At 37.7% G+C, this 24,620-nt stretch overlaps 1 protein-coding gene and 1 long non-coding RNA gene across 6 annotated transcripts in view; both read left to right on the top strand.

The window, feature by feature from the left end:
• The first annotated feature begins 1,700 nt into the window (after nucleotides 1-1,700).
• On the top strand, nucleotides 1,701-2,976 carry LOC117305729. Its single transcript, XR_004520714.1, has 3 exons — nucleotides 1,701-1,888; nucleotides 2,314-2,472; nucleotides 2,829-2,976. It is a non-coding gene; the product is annotated as an uncharacterized LOC117305729 (long non-coding RNA).
• A 10,010-nt stretch (nucleotides 2,977-12,986) lies between these two features.
• The window catches only part of LOC117305718 (ATP-binding cassette sub-family C member 9-like), a 43,614-nt gene continuing 31,980 nt past the window's right edge, over nucleotides 12,987-24,620 (top strand). For 3 of the 5 annotated variants that reach the window (XR_004520712.1, XM_033790590.1, XM_033790593.1), the window contains exons 1-2: nucleotides 12,987-13,519; nucleotides 23,987-24,577. Coding sequence is in view for 4 of the 5 variants with exons in the window: in XM_033790590.1 (XP_033646481.1) it covers nucleotides 23,987-24,577 (591 nt within the window). In the remaining variant the exon portion in view is untranslated. Of the gene's footprint in view, nucleotides 13,520-17,493; nucleotides 17,611-22,286; nucleotides 22,295-23,986; nucleotides 24,578-24,620 lie in introns of those variants that run through there. The other 2 variants (XM_033790591.1, XM_033790592.1) reach the window with 2 other exon arrangements.

Raw genomic sequence — 24,620 nt, 5'->3', positions numbered from 1 at the left:
TTTCCAAAGGTCCTTGGCCTATTATGTAGTTGTTTAAAGCTACTCCAGTGCACTATAATAGTCCCAGATTTAAAGTCACTGATTGTGTATCTTTCAGGCCTGTATGCTTCGTTTTTGAAAGGCCAAGGGCACCAAGGCATTTTCTCCTTTAGTAAAGGGCACCCTATGAGTAAATTGTAAATTTCTACTGTCAGAGCATTTCAAGGGCACCAAGGCAATGACCAGGGGCAACGGAGGCAATCGCCTTCGTTGCCTCCCTGATCTTTAATTCTTTGCTGTAGATTCCTTGCCTCCAGAACAATGCTGTATGGGAGCACTGATCTCAGGTCTGGATGGCAGGTTGCAGTGGAAGGTATTGAACACAAATAAAAGAAAATAATAATGAACACAAATACAGTGGGCACATCAACAAGATTAGGGACTACAGAAAAGGCACTTGTTGATGAGTCAAAACCCTTACAAATAAACCCTTCACATTTGTATGATCATGGAGGTAGCCACTTTGTGCAGTAAATCATGACTACATGTACATGGGTTGCTGGGAATCCCAAGAAGATTGCCCTCTGCGACACAGTTACATGAGCTGATCCCCCTGCAGGTATCCAGCCAGTATTAATAGAGTTTGGTGTAACAATAATGGACACCAGTGATGGGAAGCAACCACACCCTACAATCAGAATCTGGATATTTGTGAAGATGTTCTCTTCCGAAAACATCAAAATGGACTTTCTGGTTTTGGTTTGCACTGCGCTCACTCATACAAGAAGGGTTGGTTCACCAATTGTTTTAAGATATGACTTTGGAGTGGTTCTCTGGAACGCATCCCTCTTACAGCATCGCCATGAAAAACGTAACTAGGCTGTAAGATTTCTCTTATTTGAGCATCACTCATGGTATATTCCTCATCCTCTCCTCACTTATTCTCCTGGTGGTTGGATGCTGCACAAAATATCGTCAAGTCAACACTAAACATCTACTGGTGTATCCTGGCCATAGCATAAGATGGCTCATATCAGCATTACTCCTAGTGATCATTCTTGCATCCACTGGTGAGGGCGTCATGACCAATGAGACATACCAAGTCTTGAATCAACCCACTCAGCCTCATCTCTACGTTCACAGTGTCTTGAGCTTCATAGCAGTCTTGGTGTCCCTCATCTATTATCATCACATGGAACTATGGCAGATACCGGAGATGTCTTTTGTGCTGATATTTTATTGGTTATGTTCGCTTGGAGATGACATAATGCAATTGTTGACTTAAGAAAACCATGATCAGATCGATGTGAACATAGTTTTGTTTGACTAAACCGTCTTTAAGATTGTCATCCACGTCGTCTTGGTGATTCTAGAGCTGAATATATTCAGAATACATGTTTAAAAATAATTGAGTAAAACGCTGACTGAGCTATAACAGGAAATTAGTTTTATATATCTCATCGATATAACATTGCAGGCATAAATATTTCATGGGATGTTTTCTACTATCATCATCATTAGACCATGGATGTAGCATGATTAGACAGTGTAAGTTGTATAAATCTGTGATCTGAGAAAAGTTTTTTTTTCCGTCAAATTTCTGTAATGTTCCTTTAAAAATTTGGTTGTAATTAAAGCATTAGTTTTTATAATTTAAACTCGACCTGAAATCAGTTGACAATCTCACATCGAAAAAACCTTCTTTTTTTCTCTTTAAGTTTGGGTACTGCTCTCAAAGAGAAGTCATCCCAAGTTTGAACCTGATTCAGCCCAATATGAAGTACTTGCATAACCACGTCAGCTTCTTCTCGTCTGTCACACTGGCTTCTTCAACTGGGCTACAAGAAACATCTTGAGCTGAGTGACTTAGGAATACCAGACGAACGACACCAGGCAAGATTCATATCAGGTGCGCACTAACATTTTGGTTGGCAAAATATAGCCACACGCCAAATGGCTGCGTGACGCAGACGAGTTGGCGTGTCTACTTAGTGCACAACTCTATGGCGTTTGCCTACCTATAGGGTCTCTACGCATGCGTGAATGTAATTAGCATATTTCATGGGAAGGGTCCACTGTTTAGATTTGCAACACTAACATAAACCATTTAGAAACCAACATACCAATTAGTTAATGATAGAATATATTGTTTGTCGATGGGGCAGTCAGCAGTGTCACGTGTTGCTTCCTTTCCAATTTTGTTTCCAAATCGGCTGTTTGCGGGGATTAAAAAACCAACTTATAATTCATGGAATTTAATGCTAAGTAATAGGAAGTAAGTATGTGCTCTTCAGCAACGTCAGCAGTAAACAAAAACTCCATTGTGTTTTTCAGATTAGCCAGGGGCATCATGTCACAATGGAAGAGTTCTATAAGAATGGTTTCGTCGTCGTTTTCATCATGTTCCTCGCTAGCTTTGTCAGCTCACACTGCTCAGAGAACTATAATTACATTGTTGTCTCTGAATCCATTAACGTACGAACCGCCATACAGGTAAATTTATTGCTTGATCTATTGAATATAAATTACAAGTACACATGAAACACTGAGAGATAAAAACACAACATTTGATTTCTGCTTCAACCAAATTTAAAACAGTATATGCTGCAAACTGTGCACTTTCATTGATTTCTCCCGACTCACACAACAGATTAAGCCCAAAGTGTCACAGTTTTTGTTATATAAAGTGGTTGATCACCCAAAACATAACCACTGTCTGTGACTCATTTTTCAGTACCAGCAATCATGTGTAGTGCCTATATAATGAAGTATTGAAACTAATCCAACTGTTTTCAGTTTAGTTACAAGATTGACATTTTGTCTGGCTTATATTTTCCCTTGACACACAGGCCATGGTTTATGAGAAATCCTTGCATCTCTCTACTGTTGCCACTACGGGAGGCACGATGGACATGGGACAGATCACTTATCACATCAGTGGATGCTAAGTCCGTAGCTGGTTTGTTTCAAGCGATAAACAACTTATGGGTTGTTCCAGTGCAGGTATGTAAAGATTAGTGGGTTTAGATGTTTATTTGCATCGGGATTACATTAAATGTCTGTCGCGGTGATAGCATTCCGACACTCTCCGCAACACTGGCAGTATTCTCACGAGAGCAGTATGCGATTGCGGAGGGCTGAACTATTATGCCACCACCATGACTTGCCTCTCAACACGGCAGACCATTAATGACTTGTCCAAAAGTCTAGGATTATACCGATGTGTGTTAGCGCTGTACATGGTACTCAGTGCGACTAGCTACCGGGTAATCTCAGTGGTCTAGTTGGTAAGACACTGCTCTAGAATTGCAAAGGTTGTGGGTTTGTAATATGCCAGTGAATTTTTCACAAGAACTGAGTATACAGTGCTAACACACATCAGTGTAATGTTAAAACCGAAAGTAATATAAGATCATTGTATTTAATATATAGAAAGGATGAAGGAGATTTTCCCAACATTGAACTAAAATGTGCTCCATAATATTCGGTCATGGTCTACCGATTCATGATGTTTCCCAGCGTTGGTCAATTTCCAGCGCTTTTATAATGAAACAGCCGCGGGAGCAGTGAAGAATTGTTTCTTATTTGAACAACTGTTCATCTGCTTATTAAAACTATGCATACTCCGTCGCAATAATGTTTGAAGATGACAACGGAACTTTGAGAAGAGGAATAATAATGTTACCAAGTTATAACAAAACAATTGTTGCACGCTGTGACAGGGTCCATGGTGTTTTGTACTCACCTTGCTTCGCCTCGGGTGCCATCCCCCCCCCCCCCCCAACATAAGTTACCCGGATGTAAGGAGTAGGCCCCTTTTACAACCCCGATTGCTCCCTCTTGAGAATGGTCAACATAAATATTTTAATTGTTAACTTTGTACATATCAGATTGTTTTTATATGGGCTATATGAATATTTCTTATTATTTTTTTTTTTTGTATCCTTTCCTGTAATTGGCGGCTCGTCCGCTGTTGGTTTGGTCAGTAAATATAATATAATAATAAATGCAAGGTTCCCAAAACAGTCTAGGACTAGCCTATCTCGTAGGTCTTGTCTGGCATCAAAGAACTGGCCAATGGAGGAAATGCCTATTAAACAGTCTAGGACTAGCCTATCTCGTAGGTCTTGTCTGGCATCAAAGAACTGGCCAATGGAGGAAATGCCTATTAAACAGTCTAGGACTAGCCTATCTCGTAGGTCTTGTCTGGCATCAAAGAACTGGCCAATGGAGGAAATGCCTATTAAACAGTCTAGGACTAGCCTATCTCGTAGGTCTTGTCTGGCATCAAAGAACTGGCCAATGGAGGAAATGCCTATTAAACAGTCTAGGACTAGCCTATCTCGTAGGTCTTGTCTGGCATCAAAGAACTGGCCAATGGAGGAAATGCCTATTAAACAGTCTAGGACTAGCCTATCTCGTAGGTCTTGTCTGGCATCAAAGAACTGGCCAATGGAGGAAATGCCTATTAAACAGTCTAGGACTAGCCTATCTCGTAGGTCTTGTCTGGCATCAAAGAACTGGCCAATGGAGGAAATGCCTACTACAAAATCTTCCTCCATGAATCAAAGCCAGAAGAGATTTTTCTGGCTGTTAGAGAACAAACACAGTCCGCCAAAATAGGAAAAAACTAACTGTGATGCAAACAAAATTGCAAATGAAAGCACCCTCATGCTCTCCACAATTGTAACCAACTACTTGTATTTAATATTGAAATATTTATTCGGTTGAATTGAATTTAAAGACCCTGGATTCTATTGGTAGTTGTCAAAGAACTGTCTAGTTACTGGATCACAATTTCTTGATTTGTGCAATTCATAATCATAGATGTTAAACCAGTGTTTGTCTGAGAGAGATTGGCTGTTGCCAGCTTGGTGTTTACAGCGCGTTGTGGGAGTTTGCCGAGTTCCCTTGAAACAAAAGCAGTGTTGGAGTGGCTTTCTTAATCGTTTTGCTCTTTCTGTTTTTCTGCAGAGGCTCGTCAAGTCCTTCACTTTATTAAAGTATTCACCTCCATCACTTTTGTATCTGCCATGGTTGTCAACGTCATTGTCACGCCAATTTCCATTGTGTTTCTCATCTTCATTGGTATGAACTTCCTCTTCCTGCAAAGATACTTTTTAGCAACTGCAAGGTAAAATCCATATTATGTTGTTTTTAAGTCTTCTCGTATTTACATCCATACCATGTTAACCTGAGCAATTTGACGAATTGCCCTGGGACATGACCTCCTTTCCATGTCCGCAAAGTGAACACAGTAGTTACAAACTCTTCCCACTGACTTGCGAAGTGTGTCCCCCCCGCCAATCTTCACTCCAATCATGTCAATCTCATAGTAACATAAAAATAATACTGTTAAAGAAGTGTAGACTTAGGGAGCTTAACTTTGATTTTCTTTATTTCATATGTTGCTAAAGGGATGTAGGACGACTAGAAAATGTAAGCAAGTCTCCTGTTTTGGCTTATTTCTCAGAGAGCCTCCAAGGACTTGCTACAATTCGAGCATTCAGGTAGGTCAATGTTTGTTCCTCTGTGTCCTAATCCCTAAAATGGCTGACTCAAGTATTGTTGTTATACCTCAGTAACAAACTGCAAAGTTTGATTGGTCGAGAACCAATCGCATGACGTGCAACAAAAACGCATGTTACATGGCTTCGACCGGCCGGGTAACATGAAAAGTGATGTACACCGGTGTACATCACCTTGATCGTTCCCAGTGTTGGTCGATTTCCAGCGCTCCTGTACGAAACAACCGCGGGTTTGAGGGAATTGTTTCTTGTTCGTCTGCTTACTAAACAATGAATAGTCCGTTGTAATAATGTTTGAAGATGACAACAGAACTTCGAGAAGAGGAATAACAGTTAAACAAAGGTATAACAAAACAATTGTTGCACGTTGTGACTGGGGTCCATGGGTTTTGTACACCCTCGAGGCGAAATGGCACCCTTGGCTTTGCCTCGGGTGCCATTTCCCCCCCTCGAGTGTACAAAACGCCATGGACCCCTTCACAGCGTGCAACAATTGCATAATGTTCATTTATAACATTTAATGTAAACTTCTTTGCTGCATGACTGGAACGAACTCTCACCCACAACTGAACTCTTATAACTGATGACAACAACTCAACAATTCATGAATAATCCTTTAAACTATCTTTCAGGCAAAGTCAACGTTTCTACGATACTATAATTGAGAGGATCAACACCAACCTGATTGCTAGTGTGTACATACTTGCAGTAACTCAATGGTTCGCTATTAGAGTGGTAAGTGTAATCAATTGTCAAAAACTAAAAGATTTTTTTAAAGTCTCTTGTGTTATATTCTAAATAATTCAATTCAGGTTTCACAGTCTTCAGGTTTCTCCCTTATTTACGTTTTTCATATGAACTCTTTCCAGGCCGCATCATAATCGATGGAGTGGATATAAAGTCTGTTCCCCTGACTTCTCTGAGGAGTGAGATTAGCATTATCCCACAGGATCCTGTTCTGTTTGAAGGGACATTGAGGTAAACAAAACAATATAATCATTTTTGAATTATTAATAAATGAAGGTTTTTTACACACGCAATAATTAGCAGTGAAGTTAAAGGGACACCTTGCCTCTGAACTGGGCAATCGGGTGCATTAAATAAATACGGCTTGAAAGATATTTAAAAGTAGAGAATAACGTTTCACAAATGTCTCTCAGAATTTTCTGGTAATCCTTTACATGTACATGTAAAAAATTTGGTAGACAATTTAAATAGGCCCCTTGCATAATGCAAAACGCTAAAGGGACGCTGAGCTCACCCGCATGTTTTTACGCACAAATAAATGGTGGGTTGATGGATTATTCATTATTGTGTACATAATGTTTTTCTCATTTCAAAGCATTGAAAGAGGCCAACATGGAATTCATTCACAATAATGTTTCTTGGAAATTAAATGATATTTTTAGGGAACGATCTCATAAATTTGAGAAATTATTTTGAATGAAGGAAAATCATGAACATATTGCTTAGAGGGTACTCTACATTGATGTATATAAGCACTGTATACTCAGTACTTTCCCAAGTCCTGTGAAAAAATATCACATGGATGGGATTCAAACCTACGACCCTTGCAATTCTAGAGCAATGTGTCTTACCAACTAGACTATTAAGGTTGCCCGATAGCTAGAGGCAGTCCGAAGCCTATGTTTTGGCAGCGGGTACCGCAACGATATATAATAGATGTTGTTTTCAGTATGATTCCAGTGTGGTTTATTATGTAGTTCTCTGATTAATTACTTCCAGTAGTTTATTTATGATTGTGCTTTATTAATTTTGTCTGTATTGCATGTATTCAAAATGAATTTCCTCCATGGTAGGACCAATAAAATATGAATTGAATTGAATTGAATTGAAATATATATTTTGATGGAAAAATAGTGATTGTGATGTTACTATCTTTAATCCACAGATACCCTTGTGACTGAAGGCGGTGAGAATTTCAGCGTTGGTCAGCGGCAGTTATTCTGTTTAGCTCGTGCATTCCTTAGGAAATTTCGTATCCTCATCATGGATGAAGCCACTGCATCAATTGACCTAGAAACGGTAAGATGTCTATAGCTGCATGTGAAATCACACCTCTACTGAGGCAGACAGCACAGTTCACTAATTAGTTAATAATCAACTCATTTGTTTCATGAAAAGTTTTCATATTTTGTATTGTCTATCCTCATTCCAACAGAGATTTGCAACAAAACTTAAAATATAAAAAATATTACTTATAGGCTTAGTGTTTTCTGTACATATATAGTTTAATTCTCGTCAAATTGATAATCGGTATTTGAATGAAAGTTTACTCATCTTCTTGTTGGTGTTCTATGCTGGTATTGACTGTATTCTGATGCTTTTTGTTGTTTTGTGTGTTCGGCTCCTAATTTATTTCAATCCTGCAATTGCTGTTCTCTTAATTCTACTTTTGTTTGTTTAAGTACATAGAAACAAATTAAAATTATCCTGACTTTAAATTCCAGTTTCACTCATTTTGTTGTTGTGTGTTCCGTTTAAACAGGATAAGATTGTTCAGCGTGTTGTATCGGATGCCTTTGCTGATTGCACCGTACTGACCATTGCTGTGAGTATACTGTTAACATTTTACTATTGAGCCAAAACTACAAGAAGTGACCATTAGCACTGCTTTTACCTCAAGACTTGTCCAAAAACACTGTGACACAGAAAGAAAGAAGACAAAAAAAAACCCAAACAAACGAACAACACCCCAACAAACAAACTAGTAAACAGTTATCAGTAAACGCTAAAAAAAGAAATACATTGTTTAAATATGATAAACACAAAAGAATTGTTACTTGTAATTGAAACAACAGCTGAAAGTAAATGTTTGGGACAAAGTTATAGAGAGACAAAAAACACTTCGAAGGTTATGGATATACATTGGTATATAAAGTGTTTTTATTTTGTGTAAAGTAACTTGTTTCATAAAGTTGCTTAGCAGAATACTGCTTAGACAATCCTTTTGTAAAGCAAAAAGAGAGTGGGGTAGCCTACCGTTTGAAATGATGTGGAGTCTGGAATCTTTGCTTGTAACCTATTTCTGCTAAGCGTAGTTGTTCTTTGGCTGGCAAATGTTTGTGCTTATTGGGTCATAGTCACAGGATTTTGTGGTAAACAGAGCCATGAAGTTGGGTTTGATTCTCCGCACAGGTCAACCAGCACTTCTTCAACACTTGATGAAGAATACTTCTGCATAAATTGTACCTATGTGAAGACTATTTTGCCCAACATTTTTCTCACGACGATGTTTCTAAGTACGTTAAATTTGATTAAAAAAAAAAAAAAAAATGCTACCTGCTTACAAATTATAACTTTGTGATGACAAATTTAGTTGATGAAGATAATGTTAGATCCATTATACCCGGCTTGACATGATTCAGTGCTTAATTGGTTTGTCTTTCTCTTTATGCGGCATCGGATTGCAACCATAATGAACTCTGACAAGGTTCTAGACAATGGCAAAGAGTATGGGAGCCAAATGAACTCTTGGATAAACAAGATGGGTTATTTGCTAACACTAACCTCTGATTGGCTTGTGCTGACTACAATAGCTGCTATGTTAGTAAATATTTGTCTATTTATTACATATCTTTACCCTTGGTGCTCACATCACACAGTTAAGAACAGGGCCCTTTACATAGTACTAGGTGTAATTTAACAAACTATGTTATGTTGAACAAAGTTGCCACAAAGGACTCTTGCATCCATGTAGGAAACAACAGTCTACCCATCTTCCAAAATTTGCAATCTTGGAGTTATCTTCGACACCAGCATGTCCTTCAATTATCATGTTTCTCACATAATATTATTTTTATTATACCAACTTTGCAACCTAAGCTTTGTCCACAAGTACCTGACCCGAGATGCAACTGAACAGCCAGTCCACGCCCTTGTCTCTTCTCATCTTGATTTCTGCAATTCCCTCTTTCTCGGCCTTTCCCAACACCTTTGCAGTGCCAGATCGGTGTTATACCAACTAGACAACTGAGATGGCTATAGAGGCAGTTTAAATCTTATGTTTTAGCAGTGGGTACCACAAGCATGTAATTGATGTTCAATTTGCAAGGGTAAAAAATCAATATCGGTAACCATGGTGCAAATTTAACATCTATTTAAACGGGAGCATTGCAGACAGTATATCTGCTTAGTTATGTTCAACATGCTGCATTATATTTAAGCGGTTTAATAAAGGTTTGTTTATATAGGTTAATACTAAACTGGGCTAAGTGGATTTTAATTTATTTCAACGAATATACCTTACGAATAAAACCTTTAATAGGATATCTTACATAGGGTCTGGATCAATACTGCAATCAATCTCCCAATGTAGGTTGCAGGTGTGTGGTGCTGGGGAATCTAATTATAATGCGCTCTACTTTTGATATTTAACAGGTTTGAGTTGTGTAGACTTTTTTTAATGTAAGGGGATTTTTGAATGTAGGGGTTTGGTTTATTTACTTTTTAACTATAACAGTCAACCCTTATAATGTCATTAAAAATACCTTGCCGTCAAGTTTGTCAAAGTCGTTGGCATGCTTTTAATGGGGTATGGTAAACTCCCAAAACTATTGATCAAATCTGAGCTTTTGAAGTCACAGGCTAAAGCAGCACCCTCGTTTATGCCAAAGAAACTTAGTTCTCAATGGGTGAGAGGTTGGGCGTGTTGAACGGTTCAATTGCTTGACCTCCGTGGTGGCAGGATAATATTAAAGTGGGAAAGAACATTTTAAAAGATTAATACCACTATTAATTTATACTTTATTGGTGATATCCTACTTTTTCATGTTTTGATGTCCATTTTTACGCCTAGATGTTGTGCACTTATGACTTGATTGAGATTTGTGCCATTTAAAGGTTCCGTTGACTACAAATTAGACCCAAATATGATTCTGTAAGGTCTAGCAGAATTGTTCCAAAAGGAAACGTATCAAATTTGCCGTGTTCGAGCATTTATAAGCTGTGATTTTATTTGGTTTTAAGTGATTTTTTTTACGGAGACTTTGAGCTTTAATTGTTAGCTTTAATTATCAGCACCAAGGTTTGGGGTTCGGATAAATCACGCAATTATGTTCGCTCGGCCCTAGCGGCCAGGGCCAAATTTCATAGAGCTGCTAAGCACACAAATTTGCTTAGCATGAAATTTCTTCCTCGATCAAAACAGGATTAAGGTCTACTAACTAAATTTTCGTTTGTTGCATATTGCTCGTTACTGGTATTCAGCTGTTTGCTTATTTTGAAAATCACATGGAAATTTGGTTGGTTACCCTGTTTTTATCAAGAAAGAAATTGCATGCTAAGCCAATTTGTTTGCTTAGCAGCTCTATGAAATTGGGCCCTGGTCTATCCAGGACCGTTGGGATGGGCTAATTATAATAAGCTTGCATAGAGTCTTGTGCACGCGGAATCCATAATAGAAAAGCGCCGGTTAATGCAGGGGGGTCCTTGGTACACTGGCACTCTACCAACTGAGCTAATGGGGTTTTCTTTCTCTTTAGTAAATCTAAACGACTTGGCGTATGGTCACATGCATTGATTGTGATGACAGTTAGTGAAATGTGTCATTTGGCAGCGCTTGTTTGCGAAGCCTCCTTTCTTTAGTCTGATAAATAACGGACATTCCGAATCAAGGCTGGCTGCTCATGACAAGTCTGCTCGCTCGCACAGATGCATTTAAATACGAAGTGCATTTTTTTTTATCTGGAAATTTGGTTATTATCACACTGATCATTACTATGAGTTTATGTGTGCCCCATTGTCTAATTTTTGTCTTACTGACGAACCCTCTTAAAAATCACTTGAATAACTTTAAAGCCAATATTCACTTTCGGAACAGAAAAAATAACAGTTCACAGATTTACAAATAACTTTCAGGGTTTACAGAAGATAATGGTGAAAGACTTCTCTTGACATTATTCCATGAAATGCTTTACTTTTTGAGAAAACATTAAAACAATCATCAATTCGCGTTAGCGAGAATTACGGATTTATTTTAAACACATGTCATGACACGGCGAAATGAAGGAAACAAGGGTGAGTTTCGCGTTATTTTTTACCGACTCCGATGACCGATTGAGCCTAAATTTTCACAGGTTTAATTATTTTATATATAAGTTGTGATACACGAAGTGTGGGCCTTTGGACAATACTGTTTACCGAAAGGGTCCAATACCAATTTAAATTGTTCTTCTTTCTGGTGCGCGTCTGTTGGCCTTTTCTGGTTGTGTAATGATGTGTTTTGTTGTGGTGGTCGTTCTACAGGGTCGGAGTGACACACCCTTTTTGTTGGTCGTTTGTTTTACTTTTGTCTGTGCCCTAGGCAGCCGTCTATTCTATCTTTTGCCCATATTTGTTATGTGTTGTCAAAAATGTCAGTGTCCATATGTTTGTTTTTGTTCCCGGTAGTTTTATCGCAAATTTCTTCGGTCTTTTCCCTTCTTTGTCTACATATTGGAAGGGGTATTTATATTGTTTGGATATTCTAAACTATTTGTATAGTTCGTGTATATATTTTTTGGACATGCCTGAAAAAGGCGTTTTTATATTTTTGTGACATGCCTGAAAAAGGCGTTTTTATATTTTTTATAAGGGTTGTTTTTCTATATAGCAAGCCCAAAAAATAGTCCTCAATTCAGTAGGCTTTATAGCTATGTGTTACGTACGACCGACTCACAAAGTTAAAGCCCATAAGTCGGTACGCACGGCAGACCAATAAAACAATGGAATTACCAAAACAATTAAAGAAAGGGAAAACCAGCAACTGACAAAGGCAACGGTTGAAACATTCTGTGTATGATAACAAATAATTAAGTATTTTTTTAATTTATTTACAAAATCAAAGCTTACAAAGGGTGGTGACAAAAGGAAGTTGAATATAGCATAAATGAAGGCAAAGTTAATGAACTGAATCTGTATACATGTATTTAAGTAACAATTCGGCCGGAGTACGGTAGAACATCAGTTAAGGTAGTCCAAGACCGTCAGTACCACGCCCAAAGAATTCCCGTCCAGTCAGTAGCGCCGTCAGGCCCACGGTAGAAGTAGTGAACATCACAACCCCGAGGTTTGCACCGGTCAGCATCCCGTCCGGGACTTCCCAGAATCTAAAGAGGGTGCATTACCTTTTTTACCGAATAATTTCTCAAGTATGACCACGTCTTGAAAGGAAATAAGTGCGCCATTTTCAAAGCACACAGGTGGGGAAGGAAAATAAATGAAGATACGGCTTATCATGGAGGAAGTTCCTCCATAGGCTCAGCAAACACACACACGCTGGCTACAGGTTTAAAGGTACAAACTGTGACCACATGCCGAAAGAAATGACCAGAAGTTCATTTAGCAACCAATGATGCTAATTGAGTCATATCATTTTAAAAGTACAACTAAAGCCAGAAGACTCTCCCTGTCTCTTAAAAACCAAATAAAGTCACAACTTTAATCTGGCCATGATTCTCATTTTGGGTCTACTTTTTGTAGTGCTCGTCTTGTAGCAATTGTCGTTGTCGTTGTCGTACGTTGGGTCGCAGTGACACTACTTTTTGGTGATAGTTGTCTTTCACCATGCAGACAGCCAATCTTTGGTCCGTTTGATTGTGGTCCTTTTTTATACCGCGATTTTGTTTTGCTAGAATTATTTCCTACAACCTTTTTCACTTTTAAACCCTTTCCATTTATTCTGTTGCACAAAATGCCGCCTACATTGACAAGTGAATTCTATCAACTTTCTATTGACGTGAAACCAGTAGTTTGTGCTTAGTGAATATGCACTGGAGAGTGAACGTTGGTTCTTTCTTGACAATGGGCGTTTTGTATAACACTATGTAGAGGTGCTGAAATGGTGACAACACGCCAGTAAAAAACAGAGCGGGGGAAGCAACAGCAGACGATCGAGAGGTTGCACCTCACAGGTCAATCTGAGCATAATCTTTCAAGTCCCGCTGAACATATCGCACTAACTTTTACTTTGGTTTGCATGGCTTTAAGAAAGCGCCTGTCATACGTAAAGAGTAAGTTCGAATGTTCATGATGTATTTTTCATTTGTTTTCTTTACAGTGTTTCCAGACTGTTGCACCTAATGCATTAATGGCACGGTATAGACAGGGTTGTCGGGTGATCCAAGGGCATGCTGTTACAACGAGTGAACAAAAAAATCACTCGTTTTGTCTGCTATACCACTTTTGCAAAGTGTGGCGGACAACTCTTTTTACAGCATGAAAAGACGAGCACTTTCAACTCGATTTAGAGTGATGTTCGTTGCAATTTCACCCTCAAAACGGCGAAAATTACACCACTCGGTCAAGAGAGTGACATGTTCACATAGTTACATTAAGAGTAAGGAGTGTGCATAGGTATAGGCCTATTCTTTGTATTATTATTTTAATATACGTTATGCCTATGTGGCTGTAAGATATTTATGTAATTACATGCATGGAAACCATTTGTCATATATACACCCACCCTTTTTTTAGGGTGGGGGGGGGGCATTGGTTAAAAAGCTCAAAACAAAGTAACCAATAGAGACTTATCAATGGGTGGTATTGTAACGGATCAACCCTGCATCCGCCAGAAAGGGAGGGGGGGCCACTTGCTAAACTCAGAGACAAAATAACAACTCAAAAACGGAAACGGATATGCAGGTACTCGCTCATCTTGTAATTCTCCCCAACGGGGACATGAACAAAATAATACATATAATAAAGTCAATTAATAATAAAGCAAAACGTAGCAACTGGCTGAGTTGGGGGAATTTAAGGACACTCCTCACTTAACTAATAAATAAATAAATACAACATTACCTTAACATTATGAACCCGGCCGGACGACGTGCAGATAATAAACTATACAGAAATAAATACATAGGCTGACCACTATCTGTGCTAGTACTTTTGTAAATGGTACTGAGAGCCTTCAGTTTACACATAGAAAGTATAGAGCCGCCGTCCGACCACCCTGATGTCCCAAGCCACAGTTCTAGAATGCCACACCTAGATTTGGTGCCTTGGTTTTATACCCAATAGGAAACCCTTTGTTATTTTAAATGTACTAGTAATCATTAAAGCTAAATTGAGGGGAAATAATGATACTAACAATGTGAACACATTCCTTGCAGGCCAATGGTGGCTGGCAAGGGAATGATAAATAAATGACATAACTGACTACATTGTACCCCTGTCTGGCGCAACAATACACATTCATTGCAGGCCAATACAGAGCCAGAACATGTGTTTAAACACTATAACAAAAGGAACTTGAAATGCATCACAAAGCATGTTCATTACAGTATTATTTAACAAACATATATTAAAAACACAAAATTGCAAGACACAAACTACCATCCCCTCCCCGACCCATCTAAATAATGATAACACTATTATTTCAACTGTTAAATTTTTTGTACGGAGGCAGCAGTCAAACTGGGGTTTTATCGTTGCAAATATTATAAATGTTAAACAAAACAAACATCTGTTAAACTTAAAGCTATCAAAGTGATTCATTTCTTACTGTTTATTTTGATAAACTCAAGTTTTTGAACAGAGGGATTTTACGACTTCTAGATTGTGACTTGACTTTGCTATCTAGCCCTTTATTGGTGCGCCGGCCATTGTTAATTGGATGTATCCAGAGGTCGTTGGTTCAATTCCCGCTCTAGTAAAACCAAACAAAACTTTGTCAAAACCAATATTTACGCAGTTGATTTACCTTTTGGTTTATAATTTGATAAACAAGAAAAAACACGCAAATAATATACATATGAGTTGCAAATAAACATTTGCATATACATTTTATTTCATTCACTTGAAATTTATTACAACAAAACGTGGTCACTTAAAAAATTTAAAGTAAATTTATTGTGAAAACAATACACAAACATCTGTCGGCCATAAAACCAACTCAAGTCGCAAACTCGTGATCACTTTATTGGGCATTCGTGTATTGATACCATGGAGGTAGAAATATAACCGTATGCCTACTTGCAAAATATGGGCAGACTTTGAGCATCGCTTCTCCAACGTTGACTTACAACATCATCGTTTTGGAGGACCGAAAATGATCGTGAGTACAACTTAAATGCCACTGACGCTCATGCATCTTTGACAAAATATAAATTTTAGCAGAAGATTTTCAAGTTTTGTTTCTGTTTTGGGACATTTTTGTAGCTGGCGCGTTCAGAGTTGCGGGACTTGTAATACTTAACAATTTAGATGTCACTAAAGCTGCTCGTCGCTTGCTGAAGGAATGTGCAAATCAAATTGTGTCTCCCTCGAGTCATATAATATTTAACCTGTCTCTGTCTACCAAAGAGTTTCACAGTGACAGGTTGAGAGCTAATGTGGTTCAAATTTTCAAGAAAAACAACAAAAGTTGTGTGAAAAAGTATAGACCTGTGTCGTTGCTTTGCGTATGTGCCTAAGTTATGGAAAGGGCTCCTGCTATTCACGGGGAACTCACTTACAGCACGTGTTTGTAAAAGGCCGCTCCACTGTTCTCAACCTTTGTCTGTTTTGGACAAAGGTTGACCCGGGCAGGTCGATGTGGTTTACCTTGATTTTTCTAAACCGTTTCTCACATATTGCTTTTACACAAATTACAGGGTTTTGGGTTCCATTCTAACTTACTCGAGTGGTTCAAATTCATACTTGCGTAATCACCAACAAAGGTGGCAATTGAAGAGAGTCATTCTTAATGGCGTTCCGTTGTATTTTGTTTCTTTTGTATATAAATGAAACGCCCAGATTCTAAATGTCCATTAAAAACACATCGGACTGTAGGCCAGAATGACCTAGATTCTTCATATAGTCGCGGAGTGTTGAATGGGACTTAGCTTTAACATCGAGAAGTGTGACGTAAACAGTGTTAATTTTGATTACAACTTGAATAATTCTCATCTTGAAAGAACAGACTCTGTTAGTGATTTACGGAAGTAGAAATTTCTGTTGATTTTGTTTGAAGTTTCAGGGGACATTCTTTGCGACAGGACGGCTTTGTAGAGGTGCTGGTCACCTGCTCCTCGCCACTGGTATTTTTTTTTTAGTTACTTTGCTTCTTTGTTTCTTTATGTATTGATTTGTATATTATGTTTTTATGCCAGTGTAAAGTCTAATAAAACTAAACTAAAACTTCCGCCATGGTGTCCTATCATGCGCTGTTATAGTACAGTTCGGTAGCCTACGAATGAAGAAGTCACACATTTTGTAAGATAGATCGATGAAGTTTTACTCCGGTGAAAAGTGTATTCTATCCCTACCTTTTGGCCGTATTCATAAAAATAGCAATTAATTGCTTTTTCTATCATTTTGCCTACATCTTTATACAGATGTATGTATACAGAATAAATATGTAAGCAAAAGGCTAGAAAAAGAAATTGCTATTTTTTATGAACACGGCCCATGTGCCTTGACCTGTTTCCCCCCATGGTTATTTGCACTTAAAGGAACACGTTGCCTTGGATCGGACGAGTTGGTCAATAAAAAGCGTTTGAAAACCGTTTGTTATGAAGTGTATATGGTTGGAAAGATGTTTTAAAAGTAGAATCCACACAAGTATCTCTCAAAATTGCACGGTTTTCTTTTTACGTCGCGAAATATGTCGGTCTGCCATTTATGGGAGTCAAAATTTGACTCCCATAAATGGCCGACCGTGTTATTGGACCGTGTTATTGGACGAGGTAAAAAGAAAATCACGCAATTTCTAGGCATATTTGTGTAGATCAACGTATTCTACTTTTACATCATCTTTCTAACCATATGCATTTTATAATAAACGGTCACAAAACGCTTTTCAAAGACCAACTCGACCGATCCAAGTCAACGTGTTCCTTTAAGAGTTGTTTATTTGTGGCCATAGAGCTTATTATTATAGCTCTATGTTTGCGGCCTAACTTTTTGAAGTTTTTAGTGTCGCGCAGTGGCGAAGTGCGCCCTCTGTATGTCACTATATAGCTCTGTTTAGCTTTGAGTAAAGATCGAGCGATTCGCGAGACGCAGCACATTTCTACTCTATTTTTGATGGATATTTGTCTCTATTTTGGAGGAAGTATGGCTCCGGCCATGCTCCAAATACTGTTTACTTGGGAGGGATACTGTTCAAGACCTCTTTGTGAGTATTATTTGGTCTTTAAATACTTTTTTTAAGCAGATATTTATTGTATTTTTAGGGAGAGTAATTGTAACCCGTAACGCACAGGCTCTATAGTTTTTAGTTAATTGGGGTCCTACTTGCCGTCGACTCGCCGTCAACTCACTTTTGCCGTCAACTCCTCAATATACATTTAAAATCCATAAAAGAAGCATAGAACTGTGACGTTTCAGCTCAAAGAGAATTCGCGTAAGTTTTAGGTCATATTTCAGAACAAAAATTTAGTTTTTTTTCTCGTGAAAAAATTATCTCGAAGCAGCAAAACCGTCATCTTGCTTTTTCATATGGATTAGTCTTGGCCCAAGATGTCAATGATTGGTACTTTTTTTTTTTCAACACAAACCCGTTTTTGTGAACGAAATGTAGTTTAGCCCAAACTTAACACTTCTGTGCCCCATTTTACATTTTTCATGTCAATTTAATGAGTTGTCGGCACGAAAATGAGTTGACGGCGAGTTGTTGGCAAGTAGTAAGTAGGACCGGTAAATTGTGCACATACCAGCCCAAGCAAAATCCATAATGATGAATTCTAATCCTAAATATAAAAAGCATTTTAACAAAACCACGAACACCATCACTTTGGTGAAGGGCAAGGTTTTTATGGAAATAATTGACTGCTGCATGTTCCCGGGGACAATTATTAAAAGCAGTCAATATATTTTTATTTATTTTTATATATCGAATTAAGATTCATAGTCGTAGTACTTCTAACTACTAATTAGTAGTCTGCTAGTGTAGTGTTATGCTTTTTCTTTGGCTCTCAATTGTCTTTTGACTTAACGCAGAGAACATTTTGTCTGTATGTATGCTGTCTCTATATTTAGTAAAAAATGTTTAAGTTTGTTTAACATATTTCCTATATTTTTTATAGGCGCCACCCTGTCTGTTGTGGTTCTCCTCCTTGATCAATAGATTAGATTAGATTAGATTATAATTCTTTATTGTCCGCATAACATACAGATAATTGTTTTCCATTGGCAATTGGAGACATTAAAAAATTATTATTATTATTATTATAATAAACATGTTCATAAAACCGAACAATAAAATGTAAAGCACAATACAAAACCATGAAAAAATTGTATATTGCTAAAATTACAGCGAATGATTGGAATAGATTACTGACAATACTTACAAGTTACTTTAAAATTATACAAAACATTTGTGGTACAGTTAAAAAATAAGTAATTACCGTTTGACTAAAGAATTAAAAAGATGAATTGAATTGGGAACAAAGGATTGTCGAAAACGAAGTGATTTTGTTTGTGGTGGATGGAGTCCAATACCAGAGCGATTAAAAACAAAGCAATTAAAAAGTGGGTGGGTCGGGTCCTTCATTGCTGTACTTAACTTGGCAACCATTTTTGTTTCAAATTCTATATCCAAGGATGGCAAGATTAAACCTATGATCCGCTGAGCATTTTTCTTTACCCTGCCAAATTTCTTCTTACTCTGCTGTGATAGTAAACCGTATGTACATATTAAGTTAAAAGTTAAAACACTCTGTATCAAGGACTGATAAAATAAACGCAAGATAGATCGGTCTACATGAAATTTCTTCAGTTTTCTCAAAAAGTACAAACGTTGGTTAGCTTTACTGTATATCGTTCAGTATTCCAGTTCAGTTGATCATCCACTACAGTTCCAAGATACTTATATTCATTGACTCTTTCTACAATGCAGTTATTGATAGTGAGAGGGTCATGTGTCTCAGCACCTCGTCGAAAATCAAAAATCATCCCCTTAGTTTTCTGTACATTTATCGAGAGATAGTGACGATTACACCAGTCAATAAAATTCATGACCTCTGTTACATACTCGGTAGAGTCATTTTTCAAGTACCCAGTAATTACCGTGTCATCTGCATATTTAATGATGCTGCAATTTGAGCTGGAACATAAATAGTCACTGGTATATAACGAAAATAACAAAGGAGAGATGACGCATCCTTGAGGAACACCAGTATTGATATATTTTACATCAGAACAAACACCTCCTACTTTGACCCACTGTGGCCTATCTCTTAAAAATCCATGTATCCATCACACAATTTGGGGTGAGATATTCATTTGTAATAATTTCTGCGCAAGGATATGAGGTTGTATTGTGTTAAAAGCACTGGAGAAATCAATAAACAGAGACCTGACGTATGTTCGGGGTGAATCCAGGTGATTGTAAAGTTTGTGAAGATAGACAAGCACTGCATCGTCAACTCCCCTACTTTGCCTGTATGCAAATTGAAGATTATCAAGAAATGAGCTAGCCTGGCTAGTGAGAAACCTTGTGATCAATCTTTCCAAGCATTTCATGATATTGGATGTTAATGCAATCGGACGATAATCATTTAACACAGTAGCCTTCTTTTGCTTTGGCACTGGGACTATCATTGACATTTTCCAATTTTTGGGGATAGAACCTTCATCTAATGTCATTTGAAAAATTGATGTGAGTACATTGGCAAGTTGATGGCTACATGACTTTAAAATTCTGTTACTAATACCATCAGGTCCAACAGCTTTATTTAACTTCAGAGCTGAGAAGACATTCCTAACATCAGCTTCATTAATGGTAACATTGTCAGTTAGTGAAACATTTGCTAATGAATTGTCCAATAAAGTGTTCTCTGCAGTAAAATCGCGAATATCAAATCTACAGTAAAAATTGTTCAGTTCATCTGTGAAGTCCTTTGGGCATTCAGGCAAGCGTTTCTTTGATTTGTATCCCGTTATTGTTTGCATCGCCTGCCACGCAGCTCGAGAGTTATTTTGTTGAAAATTCTTCTCTAGTCGACGTTTATAGTCTGCTTTGCAAAGTTTAATTTGTTTTTCGATGGACCTTTGCAACTCCTTCACACGTTGTAGGTGGCCAGCTGCAAACAACCGTCGTTTCTCTTGAAGTAACGTTTTCAGTTCACGGGAGATCCATGGTTTGTCGTTAGGGTATACCTGTTTGGTGCTTGATGGTATTAGCATATCAGTGCAGAACTTAATGTAGTCAGTTACAACAGTTACGATTTCATCTATTGAGTTCGAAGTGTCTGTGAAACTGTCCCAGTTGGTGCAGTCAAAACAAGCACGTAGCTTTTCTACGGATTCACTGGACCACAGTTGTTTCACCTTTGTCACAGGTTTAGATGTTTTAAGGACCTGCCTATACGTTGGTAGCAGGAGAATGGTATTGTGATCGGAGTTGCCCAGTTGGGGACAAATCCTGGTTTTATATGCAGATTGTACATTACCATAACAGAGGTCTAAAGTTGCACCATTCCTTGTGGGTTTGTCGACATATTGGTGATATGATGGCAACACTTTATTCAATTTACACTGATTGAAGTCCCCCAGTATAAATTTGGCAGAATCGGGCGAAACTGTTTCAAGTTCTTGAATAATCAAGGAAATTGCATCGCTCGCAACTTGCACATCCGCTTTGGGTTGGATGTATGTAACAGTGATGAAGATTTGATTAAACTCCCTGGGTAGATAAAATGGCCGCAGGCCAACTGTTAGTATTTCATAGTCAGGGGTACATACATGTACTTTCTTCTTCACAGACCAATTATTACACCATCTTCGGTTAATGTACAAGCACAATCCCCCTCCCTTTGATTTCCCAGACTCCGGTGTTCTGTCCCCCCTTACAATGTCAAAGTTGGGAAGTTCAATGTTGCTATCTGGGATACCAGCCATGATGGCATTGAACCTAGCATTATCATTTATCATACATCTTACAAACGTCACTTTGTTGATTGGCCTTGTTGCCTTCTTACTATGTCTTTTGCTAAACTAGTTGCAATACATTTGATTTTGCTCAAGTCTTCAATCTTAGGGAAAACTTCTGTATCCTGCCGCCACCTTTCACTTTTTACCGAGGCGTTTAGTTTTAGGAATATTTCATTTGAGTAAATTAGATATCTATTATTAATAATATATTTTTGGGGTTGAACAAAGAATTGACTAGAGTGGGATTCAAACCAACGACCTCCGGATTAACATGCCGGCGCTCTACCAACTGAGCTATCTAGCCCTATATAATATATGTTTCATACAATTAAAAATAACAAGTGGTGGCAGGATACAGAAATTTTGCCCATTTCACCTTATTCCTTCGGTGAGAACTTACTATGATACATAATGGGTCATACCAAACATTAAAGTCATCCAGATGTTTGGAAAATGATGGTTTATTATTGATATCGAATAAAACCATAACAATTAATTAGCCTACCATCTGAATTGAAGCGAGAATACTCTACTTTTTATTTGGCTTTGCCATCTGGCAAACAAAATGAGTGGCTAATAAAAATACAAAGGCTCTCTCAGAAACTGCATGTTGGCCATTACTTTACACTCGACCTTTTTTTTTCAACCCATACTGTAGAGGCTTCAGGCTTGTAGTTGTAGTGAAGAATGTGTAGCTTTTAGTTCTTGCACTCAGAGACTTTTGTATGTGACCATTCTGGGAATGTCTGCTGCAAATTGTGAACAATGAACTCCAAAACCCCCAGTGTAGTATAAAAGCCTATTAAGTCCTTTTGTGCACGCCTATAGAGCAGGCCCTAATCCTATTGCTTACTGTACATAGCCATATAAAAACAAATGCAGACAACAAGTCACCCTCACTCTTTTCCAGCTCTTGGTACAGACAGGTTGTATCCCTCTATACTTATAGTCGTAGTATTTATTAAGGTTCATTTATTGTGGTTGTCCAAAGGCTGACTGGAAACTGAATTGGTAGTACACTACTCCTAAACAGCAACCTTTCAGCTGGAGGACACCATTAGGATTCAAGGAATATCTCTTAAAAGTTCATTTTAAATAATAGCTAAGTGAGAACTTTAGAGGACAAAGCGACGGTGATATAAAACACTGGAAAATGTGTATCTCTTTGTTTCGCCCCAAAAATAATTACATTGGTGAATACAAATTTGACTGAAATAAATAACAAATAAAATATGATAAACCAGTGATCTCCATATATTGTAAATGAGGTTGCTCTTTGTATTTTATACAACTACTACATGACATGCCATTTATTATGTTGTACAGTGTTTGTCTAGTACCTTTTGGATCACTAACATTCAGGATAGATGTTTTTACCTGAATTGTGAAGGCTGGTTCATGGAGACAGTTTGGGCATTTTAGGTGTTTTACACGATCTTTGTAAGATGGGAGTTTGATGATGTCTGGTTGCATTTCTAAAAAATTTTCACTAGAGAAGTATAGCGTCAGGATTGTTGGTTCCTTATTATGTTTCGTGAAGTTGAAATCTGAGTATTGCTTATATTTGAGCTATCGACAATAAACAAATTATGAAGCGGCAACAAATTAAGACTTATGAAATAGAAAAGAACTGCTTGGACAGTGATTGTTGCTTAGCTCCAACGCATTACATTCTAAATGGAGCCTTAGGTTCTTTCTCTTAAAATAGATCCAACCATGTATTCTAGGACAAGTAAAATATCACCTGTCTTAATGTTGTCTTAAATTGTTGTGAGTAACAGTTACTTAAAAACAAATATTTACTTATAAACTGACTCGGTAACGAGCATTGGAGAGCTGTTGATAGTATAAAACATTGTGGGAAACAACTCCCTCTGAAGTAACGTAGTTTTTGAGAAAGCGGTAATTTCTCACTCAAATAATAAAAGACTTCTAGCTGGAAGTCTTTTATTCTTATCTGAAAGCACACAAATTTGCCAACATGGGTGTTTTTTCTCTCATCATTTTCTCGCAACTTCGATGATCGATTGAGCCCAAATTTTCACAGGCTTGTTATTTTATGGTTATGATGGGATACACCAAGTGAGAAGACTGGTCTTTGACAATTACCAAACGTGTACCTTCCCTTTAAAGGATTCGGTTACTTTTTTAAAATGTCCTCAGATTTACATTAAACTTTACAGGGTTTGAAGAGAATGATAGTGGAAAGCTTCCCTTCAAATATTATAACTAAGGTTGTGTAGTTTTTGCGAGATTAGTAAAAAAAAAAAAAAAATAACAAAATCATTTTCGTCTCATATGTAAAATCCCCTTAACCAGTTATGATATTATACCAAAACCATACCAGAACTGGTTAATACGTTTTTACATGCTAAAACTGAGACGAAAATTATTACTTTTACTCATTTCACAAAAACTACAGCACCTCAGTAAGTAAAATTTCAGGGGAAGTTTTCTACTATCATAATCTTCAAACTGTGTAAGTTTAATGTAAATCCGTGGACATTGTGTTTTTTGTTAGGAAGTACATTTACCCTTTAATCACCTCTGAGGCTTTCTAGTTTGCAACATTATCATTCTTATTCTTGACATTGTTGTTATTGTTCTTGTTAAAATAGATGTCTTGGGATTGGATCTGTGGAACTCAGGAATCCAGCACCGTCAAAGAGGATGTCATCCGACTTGACAATGTCTGTTTGCTGAATGGAGTAGCGAGCATCTCTCATGGTATATTCCTCATCATCTTCTCACTTATTCTCCTGGTGGTTGGATGCTGCACAAAGTATCGTCAAGTCAACAATAAACATCTACTGGTGTATCCTGGCCATAGCATAAGATGGCTCATATCAGCATTACTCCTGGTGATCATTCTTGCATCCATTGGTGAGGGCGTCATGACTGATGAGACATACCAAGTCTTGAATCAACCCACTCAGCCCCATCTCTACGTTCACAGTGTCTTGAGCTTCATAGCAGTCTTGGTGTCCCTCATCTATTATCATCACATGGAACTATGGCAGATACCGATCATGTCTCCGCTTCTTTTCCTGTATTGGTTGTCTTCCCTTGGACATGAAATATTTTGTGTGTTGAGTTTGGAATATCAGAATCAGGATAACGTTAACATTGTTCTCTTTGACTTGACTGTCATCAAAATAGTCATCTACTTCTTCTTGATGATCGTAGAGCTGAATGTCATCAGAACTGAGGTAGTGTAACAATTTGAAAGTTAATAGATGTTAAATTTTTATC

Source organism: Asterias rubens, unplaced genomic scaffold, assembly GCF_902459465.1.
Source record: "Asterias rubens unplaced genomic scaffold, eAstRub1.3, whole genome shotgun sequence".
In the NCBI taxonomy this organism is placed as follows: Eukaryota; Metazoa; Echinodermata; class Asteroidea; order Forcipulatida; family Asteriidae; genus Asterias; species Asterias rubens.
Note: the sequence above shows the minus strand (reverse complement) of the source record. Positions and strands in the feature narration are given on the sequence as shown.